Below are 23118 nucleotides of genomic sequence, written 5' to 3' on the forward strand. Positions count from 1 at the left end.
TACAGATGGGTAACAAATCTAAAGTGTCTTAGTAAGGTGTTGGGCCACTAACTGCCAGAACAGCTTCAACAACTTTCCCTGAAATCACCAAAGTAATTACAACATGTGGCTAATTAGCCATCTAGTGTTATCCTTTTGATATATAAATACAAAGAAGCCAACATGAGTCTCAACATTAAATTTAGCCTAATATATTTTTAGTGATTGTCTAAGATTCTACTGGGAAATATAATCTATGATGCTTTCATCCACCTTCAAGTCATCTTGTCCCACCCTAAAGTCTTCCTGACTTGCCTTTCCCTCTCTTTTTACTTACAACAGTAGAGCAGACCCATTGTCCCTCCCAATGTCCCTCCCTGTGTCCCTCTCGGTGTCCCTCCCAGTGTCCCTCCCTGTGTCTCTCCCTGTGTCCCTCCCTGTGTCCCTCCCTGTGTCCCTCTCGGTGTCCCTCCCAATGTCCCTCCCTGTGTCTCTCCCTGTGTCCCTCTCGGTGTCCCTCCCAATGTCCCTCCCTGTGTCCCTCCCTGTGTCCCTCCCTGTGTCTCTCCCTCTGTCCCTCTCGGTGTCCCTCTCGGTGTCCCTCCCAATGTCCCTCCCTGTGTCTCTCCCAGTGTCCCTCCCTGTGTCCCTCTCAGTGTCCCTCCCAATGTCCCTCCCTGTGTCCCTCCCTGTGTCCCTCCCTGTGTCTCTCCCTCTGTCCCTCTCGGTGTCCCTCTCGGTGTCCCTCCCTGTGTCCCTCCCTGTGTCTCTCCCTGTGTCCCTCCCTGTGTCCCTCTCGGTGTCTATGATGGTTACAGCCCCGTTATTAACTAATTACTGACACATTACAAGAACATAGAGCAGCACTGGCTGGAAATGTAATCTAAATGACTTGGTCTGTAATTTATGCCAGTAGAATGTCCTCTCGACATTTATTTAGGGAGCCGTACAAAACTAACACATGACGTCACAAGCTTCCTTACTGAAAATCCGCGTTTTCGCAGAACTGTAAGGCACTCAGTCGGGACGATTGTTTTGTGTGTGATGAATAAACCGCACTTTAATCTTTACCTGCTGTTGGTGCGTTACCATGGCGACGGTGTTAGGGGGTTCCCCAGCGGTGACGTAAGGGGATTTCCACGGAGGCGCTTTGAACGTGATGGTAAAGTGAAAGATCCACAAACCGTGAGACATTTCGAATCGCACGAGCTGTGTGTGTGTGTGTGTGTGTAAGAGTGTAATAAGCAGAAGCAGCAGAACCTCTTTTGTGTAGAAGCGCACATTGCTCTGAAAACAAGCCAGCGTGGTGTTAGCGAGCAGCGCGAGCGGCGCAGGCGGAAATGAGGGTGTAGCGCAGCGGAGCCGCCGCTCAGGGACCTCAGAGGAAGCTGGAAACGTTTTACGAAGGCGAACACTTCAAAACAACAAACTCTTTCCTCCACCTGACTTCACTTTGCCATGAAAATAATGAACGGAACTATTCATAACGGCACGCTGGGTACCGGAGGTAAGTTTTTAACTTGTAAGTTCTTGTTTTCTTAGGGGAATTGTGTGAAATGTAACGCCTAGGCCTAGCTAAATGCGACATGACTTTGTAAACCAGCTGGAGAGGAAAATGGCGATCAGTGAGTGTCAGTTTGTTGTCAGAGTCAGCGGCACTGACAGAACTGTAAACAGTAGGTTCACATCAACATCATATATACGCCGCCATTTTATCACCGTGGACTGTTCACCGTGAACCTAAAGGCAGCCTGAAGGTTTCCTCCCAGCAGTGGAAAAATACATGTACATGTAGGCGTATTCTCCTTCAGAAATCTCTCTCTGCTGGTTTTCTGAGTCGGTGGGGTTGTTGACGTTGGGATGATTAGCGTTTCCATATTTGGGAACGACATGACAGTGCATCTATAGCATAAACAACTTTCAGTTTCACTTTGTTAGCCTGCGGTGGATGTCCATTTCTCTAACGCATGTTTCTTTCTTTCTTTCTTTCCTTCTTTCTTTCTTTCTTTCCTAGACTTCGACCTCGGTGAGTCCTCTCATTAAGTTACCATTCTCTGTATTTTTGAAGTATTGCTATTTTAAGTCACCATGTTTCGTTGTATTGTAGCACAAACTAAAGAAAAATAAGATGTGTTCCTTGATTATGCAGCTTTTACTGACTCTGTGAACGTTTAGATCCATTCAAGGCTCTGGAGTGTTTCCCTATCAGTGTTTCCCTATTGGTGTTTCCCTATTAGTGTTTCCCTGTCAATGTTTCCCTATCAATGTTTCCCTATCAGTGTTCCCCTATCAGAGAGGATTCTGAGTAGAACCTTTAATGGAAACTAAGAGCCCTGAATTATCCAATGAGTCTTTAAACAGCCCTTGAAGGACCATTACTTCACAGAGTGTACAGTGGCAAAGCAATGTTGTGCTTGATAAATTTTTACATTACAAACTTGTTATCTGTATGTTGGTATCTCTCTCTCTCTCTCTCTCTCTCTCTCTATCTATCTCTCTACCTATCTATGTATCTACAGAGATCTTAGACGAATTCCTACTGGAGAATTCAGCTAAAGAGAGGCTCCCAGGTCCTCCTCCTCCTCCACCTACAGACTCTGATGATCAGCTTCACACCCCGACAGTAATAGGTGGACGCAGTTCTGCTCCAGTGCTCGTCTCCAGATGTACGGCCTCCAAGGTCAGCAAGAACACTGTCCTTTACTCGAAAATCCTCTGGATTTACTCAGTAAACGAAGGCTATAGTGCCATTAGTGTGCAAGGCGAATCCAGGGGTCTATGATTTCTTTTAAAAATGTAGTTCAGTGGTGAAAATCACAAAAAAAAAAAAAAAATCACAGTATAAATGATCAAAGTTATTTGGTTTATTATTTGGTTCTTATAATTATTGTCCTTCTGATTTAATCCAAACCTCATTCAGAAATAAGTAGGTCTATAAATAATGTCAAAAGGTTCAGGAATAGAAAGCTCTATTGTTCTAATAAATAAACGAAATATAATCATACACATTTTAAAAATGTTCCTGAAATAATACTTTATTCAGGGGTCCATTAAAGGGGTCTCTTTTTTACAAAGAGGTTGAGAACCCTTGATGTAACATGTTTAAATATTAGTAAGGCATATTTATGCCTAGAAGTGGATATCTGATGAACTGATAACTCCATAACACCATTGCTTTTCTACTGGACAGCCTTTTTGACATTTTCTAAGGTGCGGTCTGTTCTTTTATCTACTTTTGCTTTCTGTGCATTTACAACAATAAGCTTTTCATAAGAAGAGCTACCAAAATAACTTGGTATAAAATAAAAATAAATGTGCAGTTTTCCATGTGCCAGCTGTGCAAATGACAAACAAAAGATTTTGAAAGACTTTGACAGTTTGGCAGATTCTTAAAAGGGTAGCAGAGTACAATCAAATAACAAAGATTTTACAGGGGAAAAAAGTTTCCAATTGACTATAAAGCTTCTTTATTGTGTGATGATACAGGCCCTTAATTTCCATGGTAGGGTCTGAGATGTGATGGCAGATCAGAATGGGGAAAAATATGTAACACACATTTTCACTAAGGAGCAATTTAGAAGAGCCGACTAGAGTTGCAATCTGACGCCTTATTTCAGTTGATGATCTCTGCCTCATGTGCGCCTCTCCTGGCAAAAAGAGCAAGCATGTAACTGCCCCTCCTCTCTTCATTCTCATTGGCTGCTGATCCTTCTGCATGAGTTTCCTGTTTCTTCACCGTGCTGGCTCTTGGTAGCTGCTCTTTGTGCAGGCCATCTGCGTTCTTCCTCAGGCATGTCCAGACGTTTTCTCTCTTTCTCATGCTGAACTGTTGCTCTCTCAGCCGCCTGGCCCTAACAAACTGTTGCTTTCGGTTTTCTAACTTCTGGTTTTTGTGCTTTGTTGCTACGCCATTGATTTGTGACTTTGAAATGCTGACCTAAATAGGCCGTTAGAAGAGTTGTTTATTTTATTCCCTTCTGACTTACATTCCTCCTCTTCTTCCACCTCCTCCTCCTGCACAAAAAGTCTTTCTCTGTTTACACTGCTCTATCTGTTTTTTTTGCTGTAGACTAAAAAAATCTGACATGAAAACATTTATTGTGTTTATATAACAGTCAGTACATGAATCTTTTGCAGTATGCCAGGGCATGATGGAAAAAAAAATGTTCCTTGAATTTGAAGTATTAGAAATGGCTATGTTAAACACATAGTTTTGAATGAATTTGAAGTCTAGTTTTAGCAAATCATTGTTTCTGGTTACTCAAAAATCATTAGAACTTGGATGTAAAAGCCTAGCCTTTAATTAATGTGATTAAGTGCTTTTCTTGCACTAGTTCACCTATCAAACATCAAAATCTATCAAGTCTAAAAAATGTGATGTGTTTGTGGTTATATTTGATATTAATGCTGTATATCCATCATTTTAAATTTCTACCTTGCCCTAACCTGTCTCTCTTTTTCTGTCTCCATCGGTAGAATTTTGACATGTTCCCTTCAGCCAACACGTCAGCGCTTACTTCATCTCGTGGCTCTAGAGGCCAGCGGCGCAGTACAGCTTCAGCAGTGGCTCAGTGTGTGCGTACTCAGCACACGGACACTGAACAGCTGGAGCAGCTGCTGGACAAACCAGAGCTGGTGGTGGTGGAACAGCCCAAGGAACGCGGCATGAGGTTCCGCTATGAGTGTGAGGGCCGATCGGCTGGTAGCATCCTTGGAGCCTCAAGCACTGATGTCAACAAGACACTACCTGCCATCGAGGTGGGTGCGGGAATACATTTGGAATATTATCAGATTATCATTGCTGAAATTGTATTCTTGTAGATTACACATCAAATTATTCTTTATTCTTATTTATTTTGTACTCGTGAAATATAAACCATACTCATGAGGTCATATTTAAGCTCTTAGCCTTTGCTTTTCTTATTTTCAGAAATAAGCCAGTAAATTAAAGATACATTTGAAAATTTGTGAGTTTGGTTACCTTGCAACAGGTACATGATGCAGTCTTCTTGATTCTGACTCTTGGCCTTTAGCCAGGTGTTTTTTTATGAGTCAGCACAGCCTCATGAGGCAGGGCATCAGTCTTTTGCTTTATATTCCATTGGCCTGTGTGGGATTTCTATTTGAATTCGTGCATGTGCATTTTTGCGCAAGTGCATGATATGCTTGCAATAGACGCACAAATAATGTTCGAGACCGTTGCTGTAGCTGTTTCTGGAATGTACCAGCTAGCCCAAACCTAATGGGGGTTGTCCCTGTTTTGGTTTGAGTGAATGGAGTTGCTCTGTATGTGTTAACCCTGAGGTATGAAAAAAGAAAGTCCCGCTGTGAGAGGCGTTGCAGTGGTGTGGTATGAAGGAGGGAAGTACCACACAAAAAATAAACAGAACATACATTTTCCACTTTGAACAGCTAGGTTTCCATATATGGCAATTTGGGTTGGAACATTACATCATCATTTAGGCAGTTTTCTTTGGCATACTAACCTTTTATGTAATCCTTTGTCTGTTTTTCTAAATAGCTTCGAGGGCCAATTGAAAGGATAAAAAATGTGACGGTCACAGTGTCCCTTGTGACAAAGGACATCCCTCATCGCCCACACCCACACTGCTTGGTTGGAAAAGACTGTTCAGATGGCATTTGTGTGATCAGCTTTAACCCCCACAGCACACGGCGCCACAGGTACACATCACCAGCTTCAGTCAGCTTCAGTCAGAAAATTCAGTAATTATTGCTTGGTATTGTTTAGGCGACTGTAAGGTACTGTTGAATTCATGTTCAAGATTTGAATGGCATACAATTTTCAACTATTTTTACATGAGATTAAGAGGTACTCGGTGAGATTAGAACATTTTGAACATATGAAGTGCGTTGATTACTGTGGATAAAGATTGAGCTTTTCATAAATAAAGATACAACTGAATATACTACGACAGAGAGGATTATACTATGAATTAAGACAGACTGTTCAGTGAAGGGCTGTAAAAAGTATTGATGCAATGTATTATACTGTCGTATTTGTCTGTTTAATGAAAGTTAATGAGGCTCAAACCGGTTTTTGAAAAAAAAAAAAAAATCTTTTTTTTCCAGTTTTGTGAATTTAGGCATCCAGTGTGTTCGGAGGAAGGAATTAGATGCTTCCCTGATGAAGAGGAAGAAGAAAAACATTGATCCATTCAGCAGTAGGTTTTATAACTGTTCACTTGTTGTTTTCATATGCAAACCGTAATTATACAGAATATGTGACGTCTTTGCCAGAGAGACATGCATTGTATACAATAAAGCTACTTTGAATTGGGATTCCAAGAGATACACGTTTAGTCTTTTGCTCTCTCTCTCTCTCGCTGACAGCTGGCCACTCAAAGAGTATTGAGGACATGGACATGAATGTGGTTAGGTTATGCTTTCAGTGTGAGCTGGAGAGAGAAGATGGAGACAGGACCCATCTCTACCCTGTGGTTTCTAACCCCATTTATGACAAAAGTAAGACCAATGATTTGCCTTTAATATTGTGATCAGTTCAAACGTTCTCTTTGGGTTAAATCTTATAATATAATAAGATAATAATAATAATAATAATAATATAGAATTTAATTGACTATCATTATTATAGATATTTACAAATGTACAATACAGCAAACTAAGTTTTACTTTTTGTGGAGGTTACAACAGCAGAGCAGAAGTGAAACATTTAGTGCAAGATATTAAGAACAACAGACATGTAAACATGTCAGTAATTACAGTTTGCTGCATTAAGAATTCTCTCTGTACAAACATTAACTGGCTGTGTAATAGAGAGAGCCCACTCAGCCACTTCCATCATCACTATGACCAGATAGTATTACTGTATTGAATAGTAAAATGATTATCATGACCTGCAACACTAATATTATTTCTATGTGCATCTGAGCAGAAGCTACTACAACTGCAGAGCTGAAAATTAACAGGCTGAACATTGTGCAAGGTCCCTGTACAGGCAAGACAGAGATCTACATGCTCTGCGACAAAGTGCAAAAAGGTAAGTGCCACTTGCACGTCAAACTAGGACCAAAATGAAATGAACTTTTTTGTAATAAGCAATAAAAGTACAAAATAAAACAGCATGGAAGGGCTTCTTGTCATAAAATTAGTATCTGGCAGAATATGCAAGGTCATGCAATTATTGGGGACCTTCACCACGAAAAACAAATCAGTAGGGGTATACTGCTTGAGAGTAAGAACCACTAGTGAATAATAGAGCAGGATTTGTTAGACTATGGATGGGGAAAGATGCATAGCAAGGTAACTTTTTTACTTTTCCCTTTCAAAGAGAACAGTTTACTTAAATAAGCTTATTGTACCCAATGTAAGCAAATTATAAAAATGTACAGTTTTGTGAAAAGCAACTATGAGTAAAGTACAACAGCTTTGCTTTCAGATTTCTGAAACAAAACCTGAAATTCCGTCTACACTCACCATCCACTTTAATAGGAACACCTGTACACCTGCACATTCATGCAGTTGTGTAATCAGACCAATTATGTGGCAGCAGTGCAATGCAAAACAATCATGCAGATACAGGTCAAGAGCTTTAGTTACTGTTCACATCACACATCAGAATGGGGGAAAAGTGTGATCTCTGTGACTTCAACGTGGCGTGGTTTCTGGTGCCAGTTGGGCTGGTTTGAGTATTTCAGATTTCTCTAGGGTTTAAACAGAATGGTGTGAAAAACAGAAAACATTAAGTGAACGACAGTTCTGTGGGTGGAAATGCCTTGTTGATGAGAGAGATCAGAGGAGAATGACCAGACTGATCTGAGCTGACAGGAAGTCTATAGTAACTCAAATAAGCACTCTTTACGACCATGGTGAACAGCATCTCAGAACACACAACACATCAAACCTTGAGGTGGATGGGCTACAACAGCAGACGCCCACAGCGGGTTCCACTCCTGTCAGCCAAGAACAAGAATCTGAGGCTATCATGGGCACAGACACACTGAAACTGGACAGCTGAAGACTGGAAAAAGATCAAGTGATTTTTTTTTTCTTTTCTAATCTTCAGCTGTCCAGTTTTGGTGAGTCTGGACCCATGATAGCCTCAGATTCTTGTTCTTGGCTGACAGGAGTGGAACGTGATGTGGCCTTCCGCTGTTGTAGATCATCCACCTCAAGGTTCTATGTGTTGTGCATTCTGAGATGCTTTGTGCTCACCACGGTTGTAACGAATGATTGAGTTACCGTAGACATCCTGGCAGCTCAAACCAGTCTGAGCCTGTGTCCATTGTAGGCTCCGATTCCTGTTCTTTGCTGACAGAATTGAAACTTGATGTGGTCTTCTGCTGTTGTATCCCATTGTGTATCCCATTGTGTTGTACCCCAATCCTGTTGTGTATTCTGAGATGTTTTTCTGCTCACCATGGTTATAAAGAGTGGTAGGGTTACTGTAACCTTCCTGTCAGCTCTCCTCTGACCTCTCATCATCTAAATGTAGAACTGCCACTCACTGGATGTTTTTTGCACAATTCTGTGTAAACTCTAGAGACTCTTGTGCTCAAAGTTTCAAAGTCTCAAAGTTTCAGTTTAAGCTCATCGTGCCTTGTCTGACTGTACTCTGTGCTGCAGTTTGTTTTCTGTATTACTCTGGTTCAGACACGTACAGTTAAACATAACTATTCAATAGTAAATAAATAGAGAAAAAACTCTGCAGAGTGATTGCTGTTGCTAAATTAACTCAAGTTTTTCACAGGTAATTCTGAGCTTACAGAAAGCACAGTGGAAAAAGCTATTCGGTTTCCTAGCATTAGCTTTCCCTACTGTTTTTTTTTTTCCTGGTGTGATTCTGCATTAGCAAGTGAGGCATCTAGCCAAAAAAAAAAAAAAAAAAAAGATTGATTTGACCTTGCAGAGCAGTAGGGGTTTTCCCTTTATTGAAACTGGAAAATCTAGTCACCACCACTGTAAAATGTATTGATGGTTAAATATTTGATTATTTGCTTAAATAAAGTTCCACACAAAAAATGCATTTCAACAAGGGATCAAAGACATAAATTTATTACATAAATGATTTTATAACTGAAGCAAATTACAGAGAACAGCTAATTCCAAAATGGTCTCAATGAGCATGACCTATGGAAGGAACACTTTAGTCATAGTCAGTTGCTCTTTATTTTATATATTTATTGATAATTAGCAATAGGAAGGAAGTGGCTTGGAATGTTATCTAAATATAGTGTTTAGATACTATATATTTTATTTACTATGAGACAGTAGTCTGTAGTGCAACCCTGTAGACTGGCTACATTTATTTCAGTATTGTCTTTTTCATGATTGTTATACTTGAATAAAATAACGTGCATGTGTCTGTGTGATGGAATTCCACAGATGACATCGAGATCATCTTCAGTCAGGGGAACTGGGAGGCTAAGGCTGAGTTTGCCCAGACTGACGTGCATCGGCAGATTGCCATTGTCTTCAAGTCACCGCCGTATCAGGAGCAGGACCTTGCTGAAGAGGTCGAGGTCAACGTGTCTCTCCGTCGCATTTCAGACCGCATGTACAGCGAGCCGGTGAAGTTCACCTACCTGCCTCACAATCCAGGTCAGTACGTGACATATTGTTCTCGCAACATGAAACATTGTGCGGACTTTTATTTTAAAATTGTGGTGGTTATAACCAACGAGTTTTGTTTATATAACCTCAAAAAGCACCTTCACCTGCACAATTTTTATTTTTATCTCAGTATTACACAGTTTCACTGACTTAAAAAAAATGCAAAATAGGGAACTCTAATATGGTAGAGTGGTTGTAGGAGTAAATAATCGGGGGTGGATGTTAACTTACAAGTTTTTTTCTGTCCAGGGTTTATGAGTAACAGAGGAAACAGTTACTCATGAATCTCTGGAGAAATTAGTCATGTGAAATAGCAAAGCTCAGTGTAAAAACAATCTGTGTTTCTTACTAGCGACACCAGTGACACTCACACATCTGTACCATTTCAGTGGTTATATTTTAGCTCACTGAAATAAGCAGAGTAGCATTTTCTCTATTTAATTTAGTCCATTATACCAAATTTGGAAGTTTAATGAACTTATTTTCTTTTATTGACATTGTAAGTGAAACAGGTGGAAACATATGCTCCCCTGATCAAAGGCTTCCTGTGCAGGTTTCTGTTCTGAAATGCTGCCAGAGAAAATACTGAAGCTGCACACATTTCAGAGACACTGTTCCACCAGTCAGCTGTAACATTTAGATGGTTACGGACCAATAGATCAAGAAATGAAATAACATTCTCATTCTCTCATATCATAGTAAGTGATTTTTTCTTTGTTTTTTGATGTGCAGATCCGTATGAGGTCAAACGCAAGCGGAAAATAAAATCCGACAAGTATAATGAGGACTGCTGTGTCCGCACAGGTAGAGTATTTCTAGCATATGAGTACACACATGGTGGTTCACTGATGTTTCGTTGATACATCCAACATTTGTTTTTGCTCCAGACCCGATGACGAGCACAGGTCCAGCACACCAGTTTGATTCGTTCTGCGGTGATGGATCTGACTGCGGTATTCCGGCCCAGGAGGAGAGTCAAGCCGCATTCCCTCAGGTCCTGGATGAGATTCACTATGCAGACAGTGGTCTCCGGGGGGATGACGCGTGTGACAGCCTGGACCCAGAGATAATGAACAGCCTACTGTTCAGCCTTAATGAATGCCTGGGCCCCCAGAACTTTCTCCAGCTTTTGAACAGCCAGGATCTCAACTCCAACATTGCAGATGCAAACCTGAATCACCTTGAGGCTGGCCAGCCTACTATTTCTTCATTTGGTGACCCGTTTTACAACCAAGAACTTCCACAAGACCTGCAGGACATTTTCTTACGTCAGGTCAAAACTGAAGACGACTCCTGAAGTCCTCAGTCGATGCTTATAAGAGTAAAGAAATAGAGAGTGCGTTTTCATTAGTGGAAAATAAGAATTGGGCTCTGTACTCCCTGAAGTGTGCATGTAGGTTTAGATTCACACCGGATGCCATGTGCTGTCCCTGAGGGCTCTCAAAATGACCAGTGGACCATTTGGACCTAAAGGACAAATCCGAGGGAAGTCTGAAAATGGGCTTTGTGTGTGTATATATTCATGCCATAAAATGGCTGCACAGACCTTGGCCTTTCTCCACTTTCGAGTGTGTGTGTGTAGTGTCTAGTGAGCATGAGCTTGATGCCCTACTGTGTGGTGATGCAACGTCTGGGAGATGCCTTTACCTTTCGGCAAAGAAAAAGAGAAAAGATGCTGTTTGAGTGCTTTGTGAGGAGTAACTGTGAAGTAGGTAATTAGTGGATTGCACAGCCTTCATGTTGCTGTGAGTTAACCTGTCTAGACCCCAAGGCAACATTCCCATCTTCATCTATATATACTCAAATACTGTGTGTGTGGCCTGTTTTTGGATTAATATTTCCGCTGGAGCATCATTTGCTTAGAAGAATGTCAAGTAATAGCATTAAATGTAATGTTACATTCATTTTAAGATAGTTGCCGTTTTAGGATTTATTTGACATTCTGTGAAATAAATTAAAACATTCTGTACATTTTGTAAAAAAAAAAATGCTTTGAATGTTGTAGCAGCTTGAAATGGTGAAGGATTAACTCGTATACATCTATATAAATAATTCTGTTTGTAAAGTAGAAGTATTGTAGTAAACTATGACCAAAATGCACTATCGCTTGTCTTTAGAAAATATTTTATACATTTGTGTGTCTTGTATTAAAGGCATGTTTTGGATCTTTTGGTTTTTGAATAAGTGATGTCACATACTGGCTATTGCTAAATGTGTACTAGACCAGCAGTTGTGAAATTTCATTATATCCTCATTCTTGAGAAAAGTAGCTCTGGCTCTATCTTCCTTAAAGTCAAAGTCATGTGTAATTATTTCAGTAGAAGCAGGCTTCCATCACATGTTATTTGTTCATCAGTCATTCACATGCACATGGACAGGAAACAGTGAGGTTCAAAAGGTTTGATGACCTTTCCCTTCTTGCTGCATTCAAAATAGTGAGCAGAAGAAATGCTGCTAAGTCAGATTCCATCATGTCATTGTCAGGCTCTGAAAGGAAGCTCAGGCCAATGCCAGTGGGAAACTCCACCATTGCACAACGCTTCAATCTGTGGTTTTTATTTATATCACTTCTATTCTGTGTGGTAGTTACACATCACAACCTCTGATCGTAACTGCTTATCAAAATATGTCATTTTAGCTGTATGGACTTTAGGCACAGTGTATTATCAACACAGACATGAGAGCTGTTTATAGTTTTAAATGGGAAGTTCTGCACTGTTATTTGAATAATGTGATTTCTAATTTACTGTCTTTGGACTTGAAAAAAAAATAAGGGTACAATCTTAAGATGTAATTTATAATAAAACATGATGTGATATTGTAAACTGTTAACTGCATAACCTTTTACCGTGATGTATAAATACTGGATAAAGGACAAGCTATGCATAATACAGTTTGTTTTAAAAGCAGTGCTTGAGCTACAGAATCCTAGTCAATACACTTAAGAGTTCAGCAGCTCAAACATTATGGGCTTGGTGAAAACTTGTTGGGGTTAGATGGGTGTGTATGGGTGTGTGTGTGTGTGTGTGTGTGTGTGTGTGTGTGCGCGCGTTGTGGTTGTGGGCCTGCTATGAAAGTTTTTTTCCTCAGATGTGAAGTTTTACAGTCATGTCCCTGCCATCTGCTGTCAGAATCAACAGTGATCTGTCCAAATCCAAAAAAAAAAAAAAAAAAAAAATGGGGGGGCGGACAACATATTTTGTCTGACAAAAGTACATCAGATGATTAATTTATTGTTTGATTGGAAGTTAGATATTTACAGGATATTGGCATATCTTAAATGGCATCAATACAAAAGTAAGCAGAGAAAACAAAACCCCAATAAATACATTTTTATTTCTGTTCATATCACTGATGCAGCCATCAGTCTTTCTTTTCCATAAGCTGGGGTTCAGTGAGTTTCTGCATGGCCAGTTCCTTCACCAGGTTCTCCACACAGCTCTTGTAAAGTGGCTCAGGATCCTGTGTGACAATGAAGAAAGACGGGTTAGGCAAAGAAAATGGTATTAAAAAAAAAAAAAAAAGGTTACCCTGGATGTCTTAGATTTCATGAATGACACGAACCTCTAAGCCCAAGTGAGCTCATTAGCAATAATGCTATTAAGTAAGTAAGATTTCATTGTACATAACATACACTATAGTACTGTTTGTTGCCTGTGGCATTTAGTATCTGGTTTCCTGTTTTTCTTGTATGTGGTTACTATCAGGGTTGAGCTGTGACAAAATACTAATAGTAACAGTCGTAGGCTACAGATTCAGATTACAGAAACATAGCATCTGTATTTGTGTTCAGTCCACAATACATTTCAAAAAAGGAGGTATTCAGACATTTTTAGGAGAACCTCTTAGAACATATCCACACTAATTCAACAAAAACATGCACTCTTTAAAAGAAACACCATTAGTGTTTATGTATTAACTACATCTTCCCCCAGCATGTGCACAGCTTCCCCTTTTCGCTCTGCATGGCAGCATTAACTAGCACATGATCCACACCTGAAATCACAGCAGACTGTGGCATTTGGGTTGTGAACATACAGACGTTATGTCTCCAAAAATGGAATAATTAACGATTACCAGTGGCAGCAGAGCTGTCAAAAATGATTACTATACATTTGTTCAGCTTGAATATTTTTGTATTAACAACAATAATATTAAGATAGGTTATTAATATTATTAATAACATTAATTACATTAGCAACATTAAATGCTATATCAATTATTTAGGCCGTAGTAGTAGATTAGATGTGCATCTGAAAACTACAGGTTTTGCTATATCAGATAAATGTTAGAACAGCAAAAGACATTTGTGATATATTTTATTTCTAAAATCAGATTTATAAAAATGTAGTGAAATTCATTCTACAGAAGGGTCATCTGTAAAATCAAAGCTGAGAGCTGGTGTAGTTAAAAAAAAAAAATAATAATAATAATTAGAATGTGTATAAAGCCACCCATGTCAGAGAAACAGTCCTGTACGTTGTAGGGTAACTTTCGAAACTAAACAGCAGGAATTCTGTCTATTACAATATAGCTGTTTCACATGTACCTTTTTAACAAGTGTTCGAAATCATTTCATTTAATTTTCATGTTTTCAATTTCACAGGGCAGCGTAACACACTCAGTGCTATCGACCCTCTTCCGCATACATGAGCTCACAGACACCTGTGATTGGCTAGTGTCGCTGTGATTGCCAGGGAAGAGAGAGAAAGAGCGAGAGAATGCCATCCGTCTCACCCAGACAGCAAGGCCAATTCTGACGCATACCTGTGGCATTCGAGTGCTCAAAATTTTCTATTTATTTTAAAGTAATATGTTACTTAACACATTTAGGACAGTGTATTCAGTACTCAGCCATTAATGTTTATATGTTTCAAACTCTCCCATCCCATCCAGCTCGGGCTACTGTAGCTGAGGGCTCGATGTGGACTGAACAGATGCTCAGAGACGTTTCACAGAGGTGTGTCTAGTGTAGAATATGGCTAAGACATGAGCATTAATGTTCTTATTCACAATCACAATCACATCACCTTGTGCTCGAGGAGTCTCTGTTTCTCGACTGCTTCCTCTATACTCAGGCCGACCCACTCCGCCTCCTCAGCAGGAATCTCAAACTGCTGTCTCACCACCGCACGCAAGCCAGCGGACACGGGGACACACAGTAAAGCATCAGCGATCCAATTACATCACATCCAACAGAACTCCTACATGTACTTTAATCATAAATAGAGATCTGGTGAAACTGCACACCTTGTATTTGTTGTAGATCTTCTCCCTTCGAGCTGAATCGTCTGGGCAGAGCTCAGTGTCTTTGCGTGCTAACCGCAGGAGCATGGCGCGTTTCAGGTCCATCCCAAACTTGGAGTTTAAGTCCTGCTTTGGTGTCTGATATAAAAATCAACTTTAAGTAAGTGTGACGTGATTTCCAGAAGCTTTTGGTCTATTCATACAATTAGTTCACTAAATAATAATGTGTATAGGTACAGTTAGTACCGTCCGTACTGTCAGAGCTGTAACACAACAAATTAACAAAAAAATAACATAACACAGGTGTTACAAGGTTCTATTCAGCATTTTGGTTGAAAACGCTTCAAACACAAACTTCATCACTAGGGGATACTTTAATTTCCTGTGGTGTTATCTTTACATTTTGTATTGTTTGTTTTGCAACATTTGAAAAGAAATTTCCTGGAAAAACATTTTTTTTTTTTTTAGCTAGCCACTCATCATCCAGGATGAATATCCAGCCGCCGTGGCCAATCAATATCCAACTTCTATTTACACACTGACAGAGGAGATTAGCCTCAAAGCCTGAGTGTGGAGAGTTGGAGGAGAAGGAAACATTGAGCTGTAAATGTTTTACATGTGCTGAATGAGTGGAATTAAATCTAAGTGTACAAATCAAAACCAGCATTGCTCTACAGTATTCTCTGATCTTAAGACGCGTAAATGTTCTGGCACGTTATAAAGTTTTCGGCACAGGAAAGCTGATATTGTAGCTATCACCAGATAACAGCAGCATTAAATATTACAGACACTAGTTATGTGTGATATGATTAATAAACTAAACTTTTTAAAAACAAATTTAGATGGAACAAAATTATCTAGCAGAGATAGTAAGGTGTGTGTGTGTGTGTGTGTGTGGTTGCACAGAAACGTGTACTAATGTATGTTCTCATGTCTTTCACTATAAGACTATATTGTTAAATGTGTTAAATGTTTAAGGTGAAACATCTTAGTTTATTAACAACTTCAGATTTTAAATACATCTTTTTCTTTTAGTTTGAGTTCGAGTTTTCATTTAGGATTAATTTATAGAGCTTGAGGGATCGCTGACTGAGAAACAGAACATTATGAAACCAAACAGTACTTAATTTTACAGAACAATAAGGTTTTATCAGTTTGGTCAGTGCTCAGAAAATCCACTTTATAACTGAGAATCTTTAAAAATGGAGTGTATTTGGAGTGTACGCCTTGTTGAGCTGTACATGGAGATTACAGTGCTTTAGAGGTTTGTCAACTCTGATCCCCTTCTGATCTCAAAATGACTCTTAACCCAGGTAGGATCTTATGATACTAAAGCCATGAAAAAGTAATCAGCTGTTACCTTTAGAATGTACAAGTCAAAGCCATAAGCGGCATCGATAAGATCCAGCGTGCGAGCTGTGACCGTGATGTTGAACTTTTGGTCAAGGATTTCACTGTACAGCTCCCTCTTGAAGAGCTGAGGCTTCCATGTCTTCTTCACTCTTGCAGAGAGCTGCAGACAAATGATACATAAACCCTTTAAGATCGAGGCACACGTTTCAGACGTAGCAAATAAATAGTTAAGAATGTAGCTGAACTCTGACAAGCCAGACTTCAACTTTCGCTACAGAGTCTGTGGATACACGTGACTAAGAACCGCCTACTGTAACAGAAAAAGAGGCAATTTCACTGACATAGCAGATGACCATCACAGACCTTTCACTACAGCCCATCAGCATACACACTGGACTATCATCATCAAAAACTGCTTCATACAAAACTCTTTAATAACTTTTAAAGAGACAAACTTTTTCAGCACAGTGACTAGAATGCGCTCTGAAAAGCTCATCGTGCTGCAGTTTGGTGTCCTGCATTAAACCAGCGCATGGAAATGCAGAGAACAGTGGCGGAAAAAAATATATATAAAAAAAGATTTAAGATGCTCCACGTTAGACCGTGCATCAGCGCTGGGACAAAACAGTGCACAGTTTTTACTTTCATATGGGGGGTAAGATATAAAACTCCCAAAACAAAGCCCTATTTGCAATTTGCAAGTTAAAGTCATCTTTATTTCCAGGCTCATGCCACAATCCTGCAGTACTAAACTGTGCAACCCTGATGCATCCACTCAAGACCAGAGTCTGACAATCCTGGAGTTTATCATCATAACAACATCATAATCATAACACAGTTTTATCCAGAAACTCGCCTTATCGTTATTGGCGTATCTGTGGCCACGTATCCAGCCCTCTCCACCCCACAGGCCGTCTCGTGACTCCGGTGGGTAATAAACGGGAATGGGTACATCTTGAACCCGCTCTCTGTGGCCTGTTTTCGGGTTTGCTCTGTATTTCACTCCCAGAGGTTTCCAGTGCACCGGAGTTGGGGGTGACGTGTCCTGCAGGGATTTCAGGTAGTGCTGCGGCAGACGGGCGTAGATCCCTTTCTTTAACTTCAGGGCTTCCCACAGGTGCGGGGGGTATTTGTGTAACGGCATCTTGCTTCGAACCGACACACAACAGGTTTAAGAAGACGGCACACTCACTGATGAACAACAACTGTTTTTACCTTAAATGTGTTTTATATCTTTTAATAGGTTTTATATGTTAAACTATTTGTGCATATAGTAATTAGTAGATGTAGTAATACAGGTCTACATTTTACATTCAATACAGTTTTATTTGAATTTGATTTATAGTGTTTTTTAACCTCAGACATTGTCACAAGGCAGCTTTACAGAAATCTGGATACAGATTTAGATCCCTAATGAACAAGCCAGAGGCAGCAGGGACAAAGAAACACTCTGTGACTACAAACATGCCATTTAGTCAGAATGTGAGATCCTGCATATATATATATATACATATATCCTGCTATGCATATAACTGTCATACTCCTGTAACATCTGACATCTGCTTCTACTTTCTTTCTGTGTGTAAGCTTTTCACCATCATCAGTAAATAAAGTGCTGCTCTTCTTCAGCAGCTAGTTTAATATACAAACGCAAAAAAAACACCTGTTAAAAACTCAGATGTGAAACTAAACCATCAGTCAGTCACACTGTGATCTGGAGAACACAGCACCTGAGTGTAAACATTTGCTGCTGATGTCTGAGCGGCTAGGTAGCTAGCATGCTAATAAGCAAAAGATTAGCGCTGCTAAATTGTTTGGTCGGATTTTTATCCACAACAATTACGCTTTGTAACAACATACCTGAGGAAAAGCAGACAAAGGTGAATATCTGATAGTTTATGTTAGCTTTTCAGACCTGTTCTCTGTGCAGCCCCAGGTGCTGGGAGCACACACATGTCTATCAAGGGCACACGCGTCCGCTTCCGGTGACGTAGGACGAACAAGACATTGTGATTGGTTGTGAGAAAAGTGCTCTTCCGGGTGAAATGGCAATTACGGGAATACACTCGAACGTTTTTGGATACTTCTAAACCTGAGTACTACAGACTAAATACTATATCTGCTAATATTCCCTCATGAGTATCTCATTCAAAACCAGTTTGGTTGTAAAACCAGGAAGATTTGACCTTGCACAAATTAAATCCGTGATCTCTGACGATTTAAAAAGTTTTAATAAAAGTATTTTGCTTCTATAGTCGCCCGAAAGGTGGAATTGAACCACTCTGCCGCTAAGCAGCTACAGGTTTGAAGCCTGCACCCCGGACCACCGAGGTTCATCCGGGCATTTGAAACAGGTGGCAACACAGAAATATATACCACAACAACCTGACAGATGTTGCGATGAGGGTAGGTAATTAAAAAAAATAAATAAAAATAGAAAGTGTGCAGTATATACCAGAGATATAAGTGTGAAACCTGTATAACATTTTGCAAAAAAGGAAAAATAATAAATTTGATATAAAACTAGAAATAAGTATTAAAAAATGCACCGCAGTGCATTATGGTTCGTGGATGCAAATTAGTCAACTATCATTGGCTCACACTTGGGAGGTGTACATGGCAATTGTTTTTTTTTTTTTTTTTCAGTCGCTAACAGTCATTATTTATTACCAAGTCCACTTTTTTAACACACACCTCTCTGTCCAAATAATCAGCTTTCATGTCCAAAATGCACTACAACTTTCAAGGCACAATAAACACAATAAACAAATCACTGATCAACACCTGAGCTAGGATTCTTCTAACAAGAACACTCAGAGCCAACTGACACTATTGATGGCATTACACTAAGTGAACTATAATCATAAAATACATTAATAACATAATTTTTTTTTTGTTTTGTACTTGTTTTGTACTTGTACTGTTTATAGTTCTTTGGTTGATAATGTAAGCATTTTTTACAAAGTGTCTATTACAAACAGAATGGCATATAGAGATTGTACAGAATATACTACAGTTATTTACAGCTGCTACCAAGCATTTTCAGTCCTCAGCTGATTATTATAAAACTCCTCTAAAAGTTAGCAGTGCTATATGTGGAGCAAACTGTAAATATGTATTTATCTCCTCAAACACAATTTGCAAAATTCTTGCAGACCTTTTTTCATGCAAGCTCTACCATGGATAAAACTATGTATCTGTGAACTGTCTCTTTTTTACACTCAAGTTCAAAACTAAATGAATAGTTTGGATGTCATGTTAACAGCAGTTAGATAAGCAAAGCAAAGAGTATACTGAATTATTTCAAAACCCTAAAAATTAGGGGACAAACTGTTCTGGACCAGAGCTTGCTATACCCCCAATCCCGAATAAGTCCATACAATGCAGAGGGCCTATTTTATCAGATGGAAATTTTTCCTCAGTGATAATAAGCAAGCAGGTAAACATGCAGATCATTTGCATGTGACAAAAAGGCACTTCATCCAGTCACGCAGTCATACACTGCTTTTCAGTTCATTAAAAAAAAATGAGTCACTTTCCTCCTACATTATTTACTGTTCCTTAAAGAAGAGGCGGAATGATAATGATTAATTTTATTTTCTCTGTAACAAGTGTAGGATAAGTGAAGCAAGTAGGGTGGAGCTCATGCACTTTTTCAAAATATCCTGAATGCATTATTATCCTAGATTGTTCACAATGGACTGTAATTAACAAATGGTGGAAAATGAGTGAATATCTGTGTGCAGTGTGTGTTCATGACGGTTCTGCTCTGGACTGGTGTCCGATCCAGGGTGTATCCCCGCCTCATGCTCAGTGTTCCCAGGAAAGGCTTCAGATTCACCATGACCAGGATAAGTGTTTACTGTGAGTGAGTGACCCATGTAGATTCTCAAATTTAAAAAATGGGATAAGAAGAGTTCTTATTTGATGAAGCGTAAGTAAAATATTCTGTAATAACTGAAATCAACACTTTGGGGAAATAACGTCTAACATAACTTCTGGTTTTCTACTGGAATGCTCTTTCTTTCTTTTCTAGGTTTTAATCATTATTTATCTTCATAAAGAATACATTTTTAGACATAAACACCACAATAAAGGTTAAAAATTTTGAACTAAATATCATATATTTAATATGATGGAATTTTTCAGTATATTTAGTGCTAGTCACAGGGTAGTAAATGGACAGCATGGGTAATAATATGTTCCTTTCATTTTTATTTTTCCCCTATAAAAGTTTCTGATTGTTTTTCACTTCATTTGTATACTTTGCAACTTCACATTAAAGGTGCGAAAAGATCTGACATGATTTATCTTAATGTCATTCTTTTACTTCACATAAACCTGCCATTTTAACAGGGGTGTGAAGACTTTTTATATCCACTGTACATAGTTGGACTGTTGGATATTCATTAAAATAATCTGTTCGGTGAAGGTCCATGGAATTTATTTTACAATTAAAGGGGTCTCTGGCTGCAAAAAGTTTGAGAACCCCTGGTCTAGATACTAAAGAAGGACTCAGCTGAGAACAAGAATAAAATTATTTCTAAATTGATTTCATAAACTAGTGAAGATCATGAGTAATCCTCTCAACAAGTTGTTTTAGAACAAAATGCTTGCTCAGCAATTCCTGTGTTTTAAGTCATTTATTGTGTTGTTAGAAACAACTGAAGTTGTTTGGAATGGACAATTTGATGATATAATATAAATATTGTGATATGTCACAGGACACTTATCCGAAGTATTCTCACAGGCGTCATGACATCTTTATCTGAGATTATTTTTATTTTAAAAATAATAATTACAAACTGATTAGAAATTACAACTGTAGAATTTTTCCTCTGTTCAGTTGGCCACTGCTCCATAAACCTATAGAAATGTCTTCAAGTATCATATGATATTTTTGTCATATCACCCACTGGTTTGTAATCTGACATCAGTTGTGATGTAGTGAAACCAGCGATACTGGGCTCTACAGCTATCATACTGTCAACTTTTCCTATCTCTTTATAGATGTGATTTTCTGGTGAGCTAAACAGCAGAAGTGAGGTGCCTTGTCCGGTGTGTGCTGCTTGTGTGGTACGCATACTTACATTCAGTGTGAACTTAAGCTACAAATGAAAAAAGAACAGTTTTTCTTTTGTGGTTAAAGGATGTAGTGTATTAAACTGTCATCTGGAGTCAAAGCCATATCAGCCTCCTTTAAAAGACATCTTTATTTTGCAAGGAAATAAATTATACAACATAAAAAAGAACTTATTTGAAGAGAAATAAACATATGGTGTACATCAAACCGGTTCACCCTGACTGCACGATGAACATCCACTCGAGCGCCCCACAGCTCCACTCACTCACTGCACATAGTGGCACACATTCACGTGAATTCAGCGGGGAATTAAAAACCCAAGTCTTTAAGTTTACAGCTGTCAGGTCTGCACAACTTAGAGATGGAGATGATCCTAGGCAGTAATGCATGTTTAATAAGTAAATTAATATTTTTTTTGTCATGTTGATGCTGTTTCAAACTAAGCATACTTAATTTCTTGCCATCATTTTCCTAAACACAAAACTGTCAAGTGCAGAAAATTACTCACTCACTCGGAAATTAACACTGAAAATTGTTCATTCAACTCTATTCGAATCTTAGGACACAAAAGAAAATGAATACTGATTATATGATTCACTGCAGCCTTTTCACATGTGGATGAAGTGGGAGGAGTGTGAAAAGTGAACAGGACACACACAAACACAAACAGCCTCTGAAACCTCTTACGATATAAACGGGATGAAAACCGATGCAAGGTTTTATCAAGACGCTTTCGTGGATTTCGGTGCGAGATCAACTGAAGCTACTTCAAGGTCTGTTGTTTTGTAACTTATAGGACCTATAACATACAGAATAACAGTGGAGCATCCAATGCTGGAACCTCACAACGCAAATCACACAACATGACTTCAGCCTTCTGCTGCTTCAAATCTGACACGACTCTCAGTGTTCTACATTAAAACACAACGTCCTCGCATTAATGTACGACTGCAACACTCCCCACGTGCTACTTCCACTACGGATTTTACTTAAACAATTATTATGAAGTTATTAAAACAAGTTGAAGAATATTAACAATGTTCCTGGAATTACCTTCTTCTTGCTGTGTGTTGTAAAAAATGTACTTTGGGTAATTATTTGCTTAAGTAGTTTTAAATGTAAATGCATTTCCATCAAATTTTAATGTCACAAATATGCTTGCAAAAATAGTTCAATACACTTGATTTAATAAACCATTTGCTCATTAGGTAGTTCAGAGAAATTTAAATATCTTCTTAGTGTCACTCTACTTAATGGAAACCTTACATTCAAACCATGTATGCCAAATTCAACAATTTCATAATGTAAAAACCCAAACAAAATCAGAATTATTACACACAAGTCAAAAACTAAGGAGATACTGTAAATGTTGTCTGCAATTTCGGAAACTGAAAAAGATCACTGATCAATTAATGTACATAGACACACCTATTTATGTTCTCTCACTCACATTATGAAATTATGAATAAATAAACTGGATAATGAGTTCTTCACTGGCCTCATTAACAGAGTTTTGATGTTCGCATGTTCTCCCCTTGTGTTGTTTGGGTTTCCTCCAGGTTTCTCCCACCTCCCAAAAACACACAGGATTGGCTATCCTAGCTGTGAATGAGTGTGCGTGTGCATGTGTGTGTGTGTGTGTGTGTGTGTATGATGCCCTGTGATGGACTGGCATCCCATCAGGGGTATATTTCCACCTTGCACCCAGTGCTCCTGGGTTCCAGATCCAGCGTGACCCTGACCCGGATAAAGTGCTTACTGAAGGTGAATGAATGAATGACCTATTTGTCTTTTGTGTTTACAGATGAAGGAATTGTCTGTGCATGTCGGCTTTTCCTTCTGGTCTATGAGTGAGCACTCGTTTT

At 39.1% G+C, this 23118-nt stretch overlaps 3 protein-coding genes and 1 non-coding gene across 8 annotated transcripts; 1 reads left to right on the top strand and 3 right to left on the bottom strand.

The window, feature by feature from the left end:
- Positions 1-312: 312 nt before the first annotated feature.
- Positions 313-1173, bottom strand: LOC128320215 (octapeptide-repeat protein T2-like). The gene is made up of 2 exons (XM_053239885.1): positions 1164-1173; positions 313-782 (listed from the first exon to the last, which is right to left on the bottom strand). The coding sequence occupies exons 1-2, from the start codon at positions 1171-1173 to the stop codon at positions 313-315; spliced, it is 480 nt and encodes a 159-aa protein (XP_053095860.1).
- relb (v-rel avian reticuloendotheliosis viral oncogene homolog B) lies at positions 987-11836 on the top strand. 3 transcript variants are annotated; one of them, XM_026924757.3, is made up of 11 exons: positions 987-1486; positions 1994-2005; positions 2499-2659; positions 4456-4737; positions 5501-5661; positions 6070-6161; positions 6331-6462; positions 6893-6997; positions 9343-9558; positions 10303-10374; positions 10458-11836. In XM_026924757.3, the coding sequence occupies exons 1-11, from the start codon at positions 1438-1440 to the stop codon at positions 10865-10867; spliced, it is 1692 nt and encodes a 563-aa protein (XP_026780558.1). In that variant the 5' UTR covers positions 987-1437; the 3' UTR covers positions 10868-11836. The 3 variants fall into 3 exon arrangements, with proteins under 3 accessions (XP_026780558.1, XP_053095506.1, XP_026780560.1); XM_053239531.1 differs by lacking the exon at positions 1994-2005; XM_026924759.3 differs by lacking the exons at positions 987-1486; positions 1994-2005; positions 2499-2659 and adding an exon at positions 3466-3769.
- A 951-nt stretch (positions 11837-12787) lies between these two features.
- Positions 12788-18231, bottom strand: mrpl28 (mitochondrial ribosomal protein L28). Of its 3 annotated transcripts, none has more exons than XM_034310618.2 (6): positions 18086-18231; positions 17027-17318; positions 16178-16330; positions 14821-14955; positions 14601-14687; positions 12788-13032 (listed from the first exon to the last, which is right to left on the bottom strand). In XM_034310618.2, the coding sequence occupies exons 2-6, from the start codon at positions 17312-17314 to the stop codon at positions 12934-12936; spliced, it is 762 nt and encodes a 253-aa protein (XP_034166509.2). In that variant the 5' UTR covers positions 17315-17318; positions 18086-18231; the 3' UTR covers positions 12788-12933. The 3 variants fall into 3 exon arrangements, with proteins under 3 accessions (XP_034166509.2, XP_034166507.2, XP_034166508.2); XM_034310616.2 differs by having other exon boundaries at positions 18031-18186; XM_034310617.2 differs by having other exon boundaries at positions 17027-17314; positions 18031-18165.
- Positions 18232-18426: 195 nt separating this feature from the next.
- Positions 18427-18513, bottom strand: trnastop-uca (transfer RNA opal suppressor (anticodon UCA)). Its single transcript has one exon. It is a non-coding gene; the product is annotated as a tRNA-Sec (tRNA).
- Positions 18514-23118: the final 4605 nt, after the last annotated feature.

Source organism: Pangasianodon hypophthalmus, chromosome 14, assembly GCF_027358585.1.
Source record: "Pangasianodon hypophthalmus isolate fPanHyp1 chromosome 14, fPanHyp1.pri, whole genome shotgun sequence".
Taxonomy (NCBI): Eukaryota; Metazoa; Chordata; class Actinopteri; order Siluriformes; family Pangasiidae; genus Pangasianodon; species Pangasianodon hypophthalmus.